General features: G+C 43.7%; 1 protein-coding gene across 6 annotated transcripts in view; it reads left to right on the forward strand.

Annotated features, from left to right (window-relative positions):
- LOC129817234 (serine/threonine-protein phosphatase 2A 56 kDa regulatory subunit gamma isoform-like) overlaps positions 1-10,906 on the forward strand; it is a 31,739-nt gene extending 20,833 nt beyond the window's left edge. For 5 of the 6 annotated variants that reach the window (XM_055872267.1, XM_055872269.1, XM_055872270.1 and 2 more), the window contains 13 exons: positions 2,391-2,590; positions 4,983-5,093; positions 5,221-5,313; positions 5,434-5,564; positions 5,737-5,796; positions 5,902-6,010; positions 6,186-6,239; positions 6,415-6,585; positions 6,690-6,817; positions 6,986-7,087; positions 7,173-7,245; positions 7,592-7,702; positions 9,100-10,906. In XM_055872267.1, coding sequence (XP_055728242.1) covers positions 2,391-2,590; positions 4,983-5,093; positions 5,221-5,313; positions 5,434-5,564; positions 5,737-5,796; positions 5,902-6,010; positions 6,186-6,239; positions 6,415-6,585; positions 6,690-6,817; positions 6,986-7,087; positions 7,173-7,245; positions 7,592-7,702; positions 9,100-9,234 — 1,478 coding nt within the window. In that variant the 3' untranslated portion in view covers positions 9,235-10,906. The remainder of the gene's footprint in view (positions 1-2,390; positions 2,591-4,982; positions 5,094-5,220; positions 5,314-5,433; positions 5,565-5,736; positions 5,797-5,901; positions 6,011-6,185; positions 6,240-6,414; positions 6,586-6,689; positions 6,818-6,985; positions 7,088-7,172; positions 7,246-7,591; positions 7,703-9,099) is intronic. The other variant, XM_055872272.1, reaches the window with a different exon arrangement.
- The last annotated feature ends 763 nt before the right edge of the window (positions 10,907-11,669 follow it).

The following is an 11,669-nucleotide window of genomic DNA, read 5'->3' on the forward strand; positions in this document are numbered from 1 at the left end:
AATACCAACATTTTTGGGTTAAATCACATAATCTGGTGTTACAATCTGTAGCAGCTGGCGAAGTCAAATCTGTTATTCTTCCACACAGTTAGCCTCATAAAATGAAAAACCCACACTTATCTTTCCAGTATCAGCCTTTTTCTTTTTTTTATTAAGTTATCATCAAATGATTCCCACACACGTTACCTCAGATGTGAGTGCTTTTACTATGTCTAATATCATTTTAAATGGAGAAAACTGTTTACATTTAGTTGAGAAATGTGAGATGTCCTGTTTCAGTATAAAAATGACAAGGCACGTGCATTGCACATGCCCACAAGGTCAATACTAATCCATCAGTTAAATGACCATAAAATTCACTTATCTTAAGTCAAAGAATCAACACTTTCATATTATATCACCACCTACAGTGTTCGGACCCCTTGAATTTTTCCACATTTTGTTACGTTTGTTTTATTTAATTAACTTTAGAAGAATAAGACTATTTCCTCATCAATCTACACACTACCCCATAATGACAAAGCGAAAACAGGTTTTTATAATGTTTAACAAATGTATTACACATAATAAAAAACACCTTATTTACGTAAGTACTCAGACCCTAGAAATTGAGCTCAGGTGCATCCTGTTTCCTTTGATCATCCTTGATGTTTCTACAACTTGGCGTCCGTAATTCAATTTATTGGACATATAATTTGGAAAGGCACACACCTGCCTACATAAGGTCCCACAGTGGATGTCAGAGCAAAAACCAAGCCATGAGATCTAAGGAATTGTCCGTAGAGCACCGAGACAGGATTGTGTCGACAGATTTGGGGAAGGGTACCAGGACACTTCTGCAGCATTGAAGGTCCCCAAGAACACAGTGGGAATGTTTTTCAGGGCAGGGACTGGGAGACTAGTCAGGATCAAGATGAACGGAGCAAGTAGGGAGAGATCCTTGATACACCTGCTCCTGAGCGCTCAGGACCTTAGACTGGGAGCGAAGGTTCACTTTCCAACAGGACAACGATTCTAAGCACCCATCCAAGACAACACAGGAGGGGCTTCGAGACTAGTCTCTGAATGTTCTTCAGTGGCCCAGCCAGAGCCCGGACTTGAACCTGATCAAACATCTCTGGAGAGACCAGGAAATAGCTGTGCAGCAACGCTCCCTATCTAACCTGAGGATCTGCAGAGAAGAATGGTAGGAAGTCCCCAATTACAAGTGTGCCAAGCTTGTAGCGTAATACCCAAGAAGACTCAAGACTAATCGTTGCCCAAGGTGCTTCAACAAAGTACTGAGTAAAGGGTCTGAATACTGATATTATGCAGATATTACTGATACTGAAATGTGAAATTTCAGTTTATTCATTTGCAAACATTTCTAAACCTTTTTTTGCTTTCGCATTGTGGGGTATTGTGTGTAGATTGATGGGGAAATTATTTATTTGTATTTATTAACAAGAAAAAGTGGGCAGCTCTTGAACTGTGGGGGGGATATTGGCCTGGCGAGGGCTGGTGGTTGGGAGCTTTGACCGGTGGCTGATGGTTCGGGTCCTCGTTTTTGACATTGTGGGAGATCTGTCTGCGTGACCTTGAGCAGGGCGTTGACCCTGGTTGGTTCTGTGTGTCCCTCTGGATGTGAGTCTGTTAGAGTCATGTAGTTGTTGAGCGGCTTCATTGCAAGTATGTTTTAAATATTCTAAAATAAAAAAAACATTTAGAAAAACTTACCGTGTGTCTTTGCACCGCCACCTCCTGCTGCTAACGTTACTATCCGTGCAGGCACTGCATTCCGCTGCCATTCTTATTTGGTAAATCTAACTTTTTAATTTCGAAAAATGGATTCCTTCCCGGTCGTAAGGATGATCCTATCCGTGAATAATATGGTCAAATGCACATTTTGACCTTGAAAACAACTACACTAAGTTAGCTAGCTGGTCATGGCCGTGATGGAACAGTTGTTTACACACCGGAAGTTCCTTGGTGTTCCAGGAATCACTTCTGCTGCTCCTCAAAGCAATTAAAAGGTGTACAGTTATGCTGCCATATCGTAGCCTTAGTTGCTGAAAAATAACACTTACTTTGACTGCTTGTCTGCCCCCCTGCTTTGACCATGTTTGCAATGGAAAAATAACATAGCTACTTAGACTACGGGTCTGTCTTGCTTGTGTTTGATATGCTGCTTTTAGCTTGCCTAAATAGTACTCCCTCCTGAAAAAACATAATCACTATATCGGGAAGAAGGGTCCAAGGAAAAGTTGGATCCCCAGCCTCTCCATTTCATTATTTTGCCTACAGCCTGTGCTGCAAATTTGTTTGTTCTGCGTATTTTGTCAAGCAGTGAAAAGGAATTTCCCTCGTGAGGTAACAACGTATGAATCTGACTCTCTCGCTCTCTCTCTTAGATGTCCCTGCGGCGGAGCAGGAGAAGCTGTTTGTCCAGAAGCTGCGTCAGTGCTGTGTTCTCTTTGACTTTTTGTCGGATCCTCTGAGCGACCTGAAATGGAAGGAAGTGAAGCGGGCTGCGCTCAGCGAGATGGTGGAGTACATCACCCACAACGGGAACGTCATCACAGAGCCCATCTACCCAGAGGTGGTGCACGTGGTCAGTAGACACACAGTGGACAAGGCCTTGCCTCATGCACTTACAAATGCCTATCATGCTGTTTCCCTTCCATGCTGATTGTGTGGTGAACATAGGACTAGTCACAACGACATTGATTCTGTCCTCATAAACTTGCTATTAATGGTCACCAGAGACAACCCAGTGTTTCCCCTAGAGGTCTTGTCGGGTGTAGGTAGACCTATAAGCCCCTCATACAAACAAATATGTTGTGCATGGTTCTGTTTCTCTGGCTTTTATTGACGTCATAACCCTGCCATCCTCAAACAATCACAAAAGCTATAAACCATTTCAATCAATTCAACTGTCAAAAGCTTTCAAATCCCACAAAGTTTCCAACTTACTTATTATAAAAATGTATTGTTGAGGTTGCCTGTGGCAGGTTATTTCAGTTCTAGTTAGATATTGTATTTTGGTTCCTGAGGCATAGGGAATGGGATGTGCCTATCAGATGAACTATGTGAACCCAGGGTATGAAAAAATACAATTGCTTTAAGGCATCTGCATGCTTCCCAGCCCAAACCGTTCAGAAGAGTGCGTTCATATATTATGGTGACGTTTTGGACTTCGGTGAAGTTTGGTGCCGACATCCTACGCTTTTTCGTCTGTGATTTGGTCAACAGTAGGGATTCTTCAGTCTTTGTTGTCATTCAACGAGAAACGACCTCGTTCTCATGCACATTTTTTCATTGAGAAATACTGCACCATGTAACATTAGTCAGATGTAAAATTGCTCGATTTAAGATCTACTTGGCAAAAAACGTCAAAATGAATGACATTTTTTGAGTTGTCATAGATTAATGACTATTTTAAGGAAGTGTATACTGGCTACGGCGTCTCAGAATGGACAAACAGTACCTACTGCTTTTTTTCTAGTTTCTCAAGCCAAGGTCTTTTAAGGGAGTATGTGAGCACACCCGTTCCGTTTGCCCAGCCGACTTCGGCTAGCCGCCAGCTGAATTGAAGCATACTGACGCCTTTACACTGACTGGACTTAAATCTTATCGGTTAGCACTAGGCCTTTTATCAACCAGTATTAACTTGCTAGCTGTTATCAGCCACGGGCTACCACTGTGAGCTCAATCTGTTTCAGTCCACATAGTTGACACAAATTCGAATTGGTTTTCGTCATCATGGGTTCACCTACCTCTAACAGATATAGCTTCCTCGTTGTGCCTTCAGTTCAGCCCTGGTTAGCAGGCCAGGCCGCCTACTAGCTGTAGCTGAGTGAATGAAATACTGGGTCTTTGGGGTAGTCTAAATGTAAATTAGTCCAGTGTGGACATGGCTGCAGGTGTTAAGTGCTGCCTGTGTGCCTGTCAGCCAGCCAGGTCTGAATTAAAGCCTTTGATGTTTATCAAAGCAGGCCTTAATGCTACGCAGGAAACCGAGGATGATCGAGGTGCAAATTACCCCCTATTCTCCTGATCCTGTCTCTATTTGATCAGTGCAGTAGAAAATGCAAGGCTGCTGCCAAATCGACATAACAATGTTCTTGGTTTACTTTAGTTCTCCCCTTCTTGCCCCTTCACTTTGAAGTGTTCACTGCTTTTAACATCAAAGTATGGAGAGAGATGGACGAAGCGCACTGTAAAAGGTATTCTTTATGGTTATAATAGGCCACAACGGACGGCTCTTTGATAAGTGCGCTGTTGTTACAGACGTATCAGCTTCAGATTGGTAAAGCGCTCCATGTTCATGTGACTTGGTGGTCCATTAGACTGACAGTGACACACTCGGGGAAAATAAAAGGGGATCTTAGAACGTAAACATTGACAAGTGAGTGCACGCTAACCTCAGGCCTGCAAGGAGTGTGGCAGGATGTAGTCTTCTCTGAGAGGTGAGAAAAGGCTGTGAGATAAAGAGAAGCCTGCGTCTACTCTGACAGACGGAGTGATGAGAGATGTCTGCTGCTTATTCGTTGTGGGAGATGGAGAGACTGGTGAAAAGAAAGCAACTATCTAGGCTACTTGTTTTTTTTTTGACAGGGCTGGAGAGAGAGAGGCCTAGGTAAATGTCATCTTGACGGTCGTGTCATTCCTTACTCCTCTCTAGTGTGCAGCAGTAGTGGTTTGTGCTTCATCTTTTGGCTGCGTTGACAGAAAATGTTTTGAAATCTAAAAATGAGCACATAAATGAACAGGGAGAAACAGGCTGATGGGTAAAGAGGTCCGATGAATGTCTGTACCGTTATCTTCTATTTAGTTTGATACACATTAACCAAAATATCCGTTTTCACGTTTGTGTGAAAGTGCCTGCGTTGGTTTGAAAGCTAATCTTTGACCCCTGTCGTGATTCGTTTTTTCAATAGCTCTGATGGTGGTAATGTGTGGCGTTCTGTGTGGTGACTTGTCTGTCTGTCTCTGTCCGTCAGTTTGCAGTGAACATGTTCAGGACGTTGCCTCCATCGTCCAACCCCACAGGGGCGGAGTTTGACCCGGAGGAGGATGAGCCCACGCTAGAGGCAGCGTGGCCACACCTACAGGTACACACACACACACACACACACACACACACACACACACACACACACACACACACACACACACACGTGAATGAACACACACTGTTTCATACCGCTGATGTGTACACCTCTGCTCCTCTTTCTCCAGCTCGTTTACGAGTTCTTCCTCCGGTTTCTAGAGTCTCCAGACTTTCAACCAAATGTAGCCAAGAAGTATATCGACCAGAAATTTGTGATGCAGGTAAGCACTGGTCCTTTCTCACTGGAAGTAAAGCAACATGGGATGTGAGGTTGTCTGTGTGGGACTGGCTGTGTGTGTGTTGTGAACAGGTGTTGTAAGGTCACTGTGATGTCTCCACAGCTATTGGACCTGTTTGACAGTGAAGACCCTAGGGAAAGGGACTTTCTAAAGACCACTCTGCATCGCATCTATGGCAAGTTCCTGGGCCTGAGAGCGTACATCAGGAAACAGATAAATAACATATTTTATAGGTGAGTAAATAGCCCTAATACAGCACTGTGAGATTAGTTATATGTTGAGTCGCATCATCATCGGAAACACTTGACATGAGTGGCAATGTTTTTAAATTACCATTTATTTCACTAGTCTGTTTCGCTTGGGTCTTTGGTCATTTTAATTGATAGAACTGTCATTTCTTTGCAGCTTCATTTATGAAACGGAACATCATAACGGAATAGCGGAGTTATTGGAAATATTAGGAAGGTATGTCAAATTGTAATTATTTCAAATAGTTTTTGTGCCTACGTTGTTTTGCCGATCTCCCTGTATTAGATTTGCTGATCACAACCTTTTTGTCTTTGTTTGCAGCATAATCAATGGGTTTGCCTTACCGTTGAAAGAGGAGCACAAGATGTTCCTGTTGAAGGTGTTGCTGCCTTTACACAAAGTCAAGTCCCTTAGTGTCTATCACCCACAGGTATAGCATCTAGACCCATTTCTGTTAAAGAAGCCGTAGGCCTACTTTAGAACAAACCCTTTTGATATAGGCCGACAGTGTTATAGGTTGGAATACACGTTCAGTCCAGTTGTAGTTAGCGTTGTTAACATAATAGTTGTAGCTAATATGCTCTTTTTTGTCTGTCTCTTTCTAGCTGGCATACTGCGTGGTGCAGTTTCTAGAGAAGGACAGCACCCTCACAGAACCGGTAAGACATCTTCCAGTTCGCTGGGCAAAAAACACCAGTGCTGGTTCAGTGTTCATGTGCAAATCATCTCCATAGGCAGTGATGGCTCTGTTAAAGTACTGGCCAAAGACCAACAGCTCTGTGTGTGACTAGTTAGTACAGTGTTAAAGTATGGCTCTACTCTTCTCTCCTACAGACAGTGATGGCTCTGTTGAAGTACTGGCCAAAGACCCACAGTCCAAAGGAGGTGATGTTCCTCAACGAGCTGGAGGAGATTTTGGACGTCATCGAACCCTCTGAGTTTGTCAAGGTCATGGAGCCCCTCTTCAGACAGCTGGCCAAGTGTGTGTCCAGCCCACACTTCCAGGTGTGTTATGTTGTTTGCTCAGGTAGTTTGTGTTGTGTGTTGCGTGCTTGTGTGTGTGTGTGTGTGCAAAGACGTTACCTGACCAAGCATTCCTCGTGTGTCAGGTGGCAGAGAGAGCGCTGTACTACTGGAACAACGAGTACATCATGAGTCTGATCAGTGACAATGCCGCCAGAATCCTCCCTATCATGTTCCCCTCGCTCTACCGCAACTCCAAGACCCACTGGAACAAGTGAGTCACTCCGCTAACAACTAACTACCACTATGGAGCTGCCTCTTTTTGCTTATCGGTTTTCCGCCCTATTATAAGGAAGTTAACAACCGTATGTTTTATTGTTATGCATTCCTGGGTTCATATGAATTTGTGTGTGCGTGTCTCTCTGCATGTCTGTGTGTACAGGACGATCCACGGTCTGATCTACAACGCCCTGAAGCTCTTCATGGAGATGAACCAGAAGCTATTCGACGACTGCACACAGCAGTTCCGAGCAGAGAAGAACAAGTAAGAAGCCTTAAACTTACAACGTTCACCCACGTGTTGCCCATGACTCTGAAATGACTGTTCCCCTGTCGTCGTGTGAGCGCAGAGAGAAGGCCAAGTGGAAAGAGCGAGAAGAAGCGTGGGTGAAGATCGAGAATCTGGCCAAGTCCAACCCTCAGGTGAGCACGCATCGTCACTATTCGTCTCTGTGCGGGCGTGTTACTCCAGCCCCGGTGTCTCTTCCCCTCTCAACCCAGTAGTACAGCACCTAGTCCCCCATCTCAGGACAGAACAGCCCAGGCAGCAACAGATAAATGGATGTACGCTATGGCTGTACTGTGTATTGCTCAGAGCCCAACAACAACCTAGCAGAACTGGACACACAGCCATCATATATTTTGACCAAATTATCTAAAAAGCTATATTTATTATTTTTGGTTCTGGGAGTCCTTCACCTCTTTCTCTTGCTGGGTTTACTTCCTGGTGTCTCATTATAATCCTCCCCCCTTCTCTCTCCATGTTTAGTTCCTGGTGTACGTGGACCCGTCAGGCCTGGGTAGTCCCATGGAGACAGACGGACCAATGATAGAGGACTTCAACATGCTGAAGAAGACTATAGAGGTAGAGGCCACACAGGTACTGTGGGTGTGGGACTGTGTGTGTGTTCCTTTCCGCTGACCACCTCCATGCTGTCGTGTGTTCACGTGAACGTCCAGAGCAGTGTCTTCCTCACTGTGTGAAATGTAGCACCAGTGTGACATTAGTAGAACTAATCTTGTGGGTCCTCTCACATCTTGTTGCAGTTTTTAAATAGGTGGAGAAACAGACGTGTGTATGAACAGGAGCAGGGTAGCATGTGCCCTGGTCAAAGTATTTCACCACTTGGGGAATAATGTGCAATTTGGGATGTAGTCTAGGTTGTAGCTGAAGAACAGATTCAGGGAGAGGGCGGTGAGTGCCGCACTTATTGACAGGATCAGATATAGGCAGACTCACATTTCAAAGGCAGCGGAGAGCTGACATTAATTAATAAACACCGTACTGTAGTGTACACCCTACAGCAGTTGTTTTCAACCTGTGTTCCGCAGGGGTACTGCAAGTGGTATACAAATTATTATATTTAAAAAATAATAATAATAAAGGTTTTTCTTCCAAAAAATATGTTTGGAGTATTAATAATATTATAAGCTTTTTTACATAACTTATCACAATGCACATTTGTTTATTATAAAAATAATAGGCCTTTAATTTGTTACATTCAATGCAAATATTTACAAAATATGCCTGCCAAGACATTTCATGTAAAAAAAAAATATATATATATGTTGACTCGTCAAATGATTGTCCTCGAGAGCTTTTGACAGTGATTTTGTGGTCTCCGTAAAAGGTTGAGAACCGCTGCCCTACAACGCACAGCATAGTGTACACTTCCTACTAGACTACTACATGTCTAGGAGGGTTTAGTGATCACTGATGGATTGGGCTGAGTTGGTGATACAGTATGAATCACTGAGTTGAGATCTCGTCAAGACGTGATGGACCTAGTGAAACGTGCTATTAGAGTTTTAGCGCCACTGAAGAGTTAAGGACTAGAGAATGTTTGTTTTGAGGGGGTGAACTCACTCTCTGTGTAACCGTTCCCTTGTCTCTTGGTGCAGAGGAACCAGTATGGTTGTGTGACCAGTCCAATGCTTTGATTACACCAGGCACCATCTCTAACGATAAACTGCTGGAGATAATTTGTTTTTCAATGCTGGGAGACACAAGGATACATTCAGCAACTTAACGGTTGACGACTATGACTCCCATGTTTATGCAAATTAGCAGCAACCAATAACCAATCGGGGGAGGGTCTCGTTAGCTAGCTTCCGCACTGTGCTGGATAGGCCAACAGCCAACGTGAAGTTGTGCATGCTATTTGGAAAATACACCCAAAAATGGGAGCGCTTGGCAATTTCTTACTATTTTGTAACTTTTGGTATGACTGGACTATGCTTAACTGTTCTCTCTCTGTTCCTGCCTGTCCCTGATAGCTCCAGAGGAATGAGCGTAAGGAGCGTCCGCTGGTCAGGAGGAAGTCTGAGCTGCCTCAAGACATTTCCACCGTCAATGCCCTGGAGACGCACCGGAGGGCCGAGGACATGGTCACACCACACGACGGCCACTAGAGACCACACACAGTACAGTCCGATTCACACTGACAGTCCGATACGGACGGAAGGACACGACGGACGGACCAGCACAGAAGAGAACAGAATGACCTGGCTGAAAAAATCTGGAGCTCAAACCAAATCAGCACAACTCTACTTAGCCCAGTCCAACTATGACAATTGATCCCCAGCCCAGTCCACTCCAGCCCTGCGCAACAGATGTCAATGGCACAGGACGTTATGGCATGACCAAACATGACATTGTTTCCCTCGCCTCACCTCCCTATCCCTCTGTCCTGCTCTCGCTGTCTTGTAAAAGCGCTTTAGGGTGCAGTGGTGCCCCCTTCTGGTAATTTCTCTCAGGTTTTCTTTTCTTGTTTTTATTTGTTGGTTTGTTTCTGTTCTTTTTCTCTCATTAATGATGTCATGTGCTTTGGCAATCGGACTGGCGAACAGACATGTATTACAGGCGCATGCTGTACGTAATGGGCGGAGGAAGAAGCAGCTTGGTTGAGGACCACTTTTTATTTTCTTCCTATCTCTCTACTTGAGCATAGAAAGGAAAGCGCCGTACTTCTTCCTCAGAGCCCCATTACAGCTGCTTTTGTCATGAGCTTTACCCTTCTCTCTCTGTGTGCATTTTTCTTTGTTCTGCTATGATTTGATAGGAGGAGAAGCAAGGGGGACAGTCGGCGGACTGTCTGTTGGTTAACAGACGTTGTTGTAATGAAGTTGTGGGGATTTAAATGTGCTTGCCTGAGGAAGGTTGAATGCTGAGGGACAGGAAGGGGTTCTTCTGTCCTCCACTGGACATATGCTGGTCTGTACGAACATAGTTTGGTGCCAACTTCACTTTCTTTTTTTTATCTGAATGATATTATAGGCAATAAGTTGACCCAGGTTGCCGTGTGTTTGGATTGTTCACACAATGGTCAATGGTTATCCATTGGAGTTTAGTGTCCGTGTAAAAACAGACACATACTCCGTCTGTGCACTTCACGATCCCCATCAGTCTTTCAGTCTTCATTAATATTGATCAATGTTATCCAACTCCTGTCATGTTATTGATGTGAAAACTCCAAGGTCTAATTTTGTAGTTCTGTGTTTAGACTACCATTTTGAGTTTTAGTGTGTGTGAGTGGGACAAGAGGAACTGAACTGGGCTACACACAGAGGAAGAGTCATCGCTGGTTTTTCTACTCTTCATAACCAAAACCCCTTTCTTTCTGATGTTGCTGTTATGTGTTAGCAAGTAGTAGGCTAGTTCAGTCATATAAAGACCATTCTGTCTGGAGAAACCGAGTTGAATTTGAACACAAGCCTTTCTTTTCATAGTGCCTTTATTGTACATGGGGGACATCGGCTAAACTGGGAAAGATTAGAAGAGTAACGTTAATTGAAGGGCAAACCATGTTAAATTTATCATTAGCTTCTAAACAGACCAGAGAGAGAGACGTCGAAACACACACTGCCCCAGAGTATTCTATATTTATTTACATCCGTGTCGAGTGTAAAACGCATACGAGCTGTTTAGCGTCAGTTACATGCCTTGTTAAATCTACAAAGCTGATGATGATGAGGGTGGTTGTCAAGCTAGAGAGGAGTGGAGTAGCCCCAATGACTTTACATGGAAGGACTTCCTGATTTTTTTAAAACATGAACAATAAAAATATCCAAAATGAGTCAGTCATGCTGTGTGGTCTGCTCGGTTCTGTCAGTCCCTCTGTGTGCCTGGTAAATAACCTGTATAGAAGGATGCTTCCCAATTAACCTCTCATTCCCCGTTCCATTTAGGATCTATCCCAAATGGCAACTTATTCCCCTAGAGCCCTATAGACCTTGATCAAAAGTAGTGCACTATATAGGAAATAGTGTGCCATTTGAGATTCTATCAAGAGTATTGATGTGTCTGTTGCAGTACCTTTGTTTGCGCCCCCAGTCAGACAAGGACTGGCTGTATCCCTGAAGAGAAGCTCACCATCCAGGTGGTGCTGCTGTGTATGTTTGTGTGTGTGAGACACTGCTTCGGGATGCTTGCAAGGTCTATTCCTTTGCCTGCAAAAACTCTGATGTTCAAATTGAATGTGCAAATTGTAAAATATACTACAATTACTACCATGATCACGTTTTGCGGTTTCTTTTTCGTTTCTTTTTTAAGGAATAACATTCACCAATTTATGCCATCCCCTTCCACTCCCAACTATTTTGCTGTATTACTAAATTACTAAAAGGAAGTCTAGAGTGCTTTAAAGATGGCACAAACAACTGGATGGCTCCAGGGTTGTGATCAATTTACTTACAATTTCATAGATTAAGTAAGTAAACTTAAATTCCAATTCATTGCTTCTCAAAGAGGAGAATTGGCTCCTCAGTTGACTTCCTGAATTGACAAATTAGAATGGATCCCAACCCTGCCTGTTCCAATGTTCTGAGAACAGAGGACTTCACTTTGG

This window comes from Salvelinus fontinalis, chromosome 20 (assembly GCF_029448725.1).
Source record: "Salvelinus fontinalis isolate EN_2023a chromosome 20, ASM2944872v1, whole genome shotgun sequence".
Lineage (NCBI taxonomy): Eukaryota > Metazoa > Chordata > Actinopteri > Salmoniformes > Salmonidae > Salvelinus > Salvelinus fontinalis.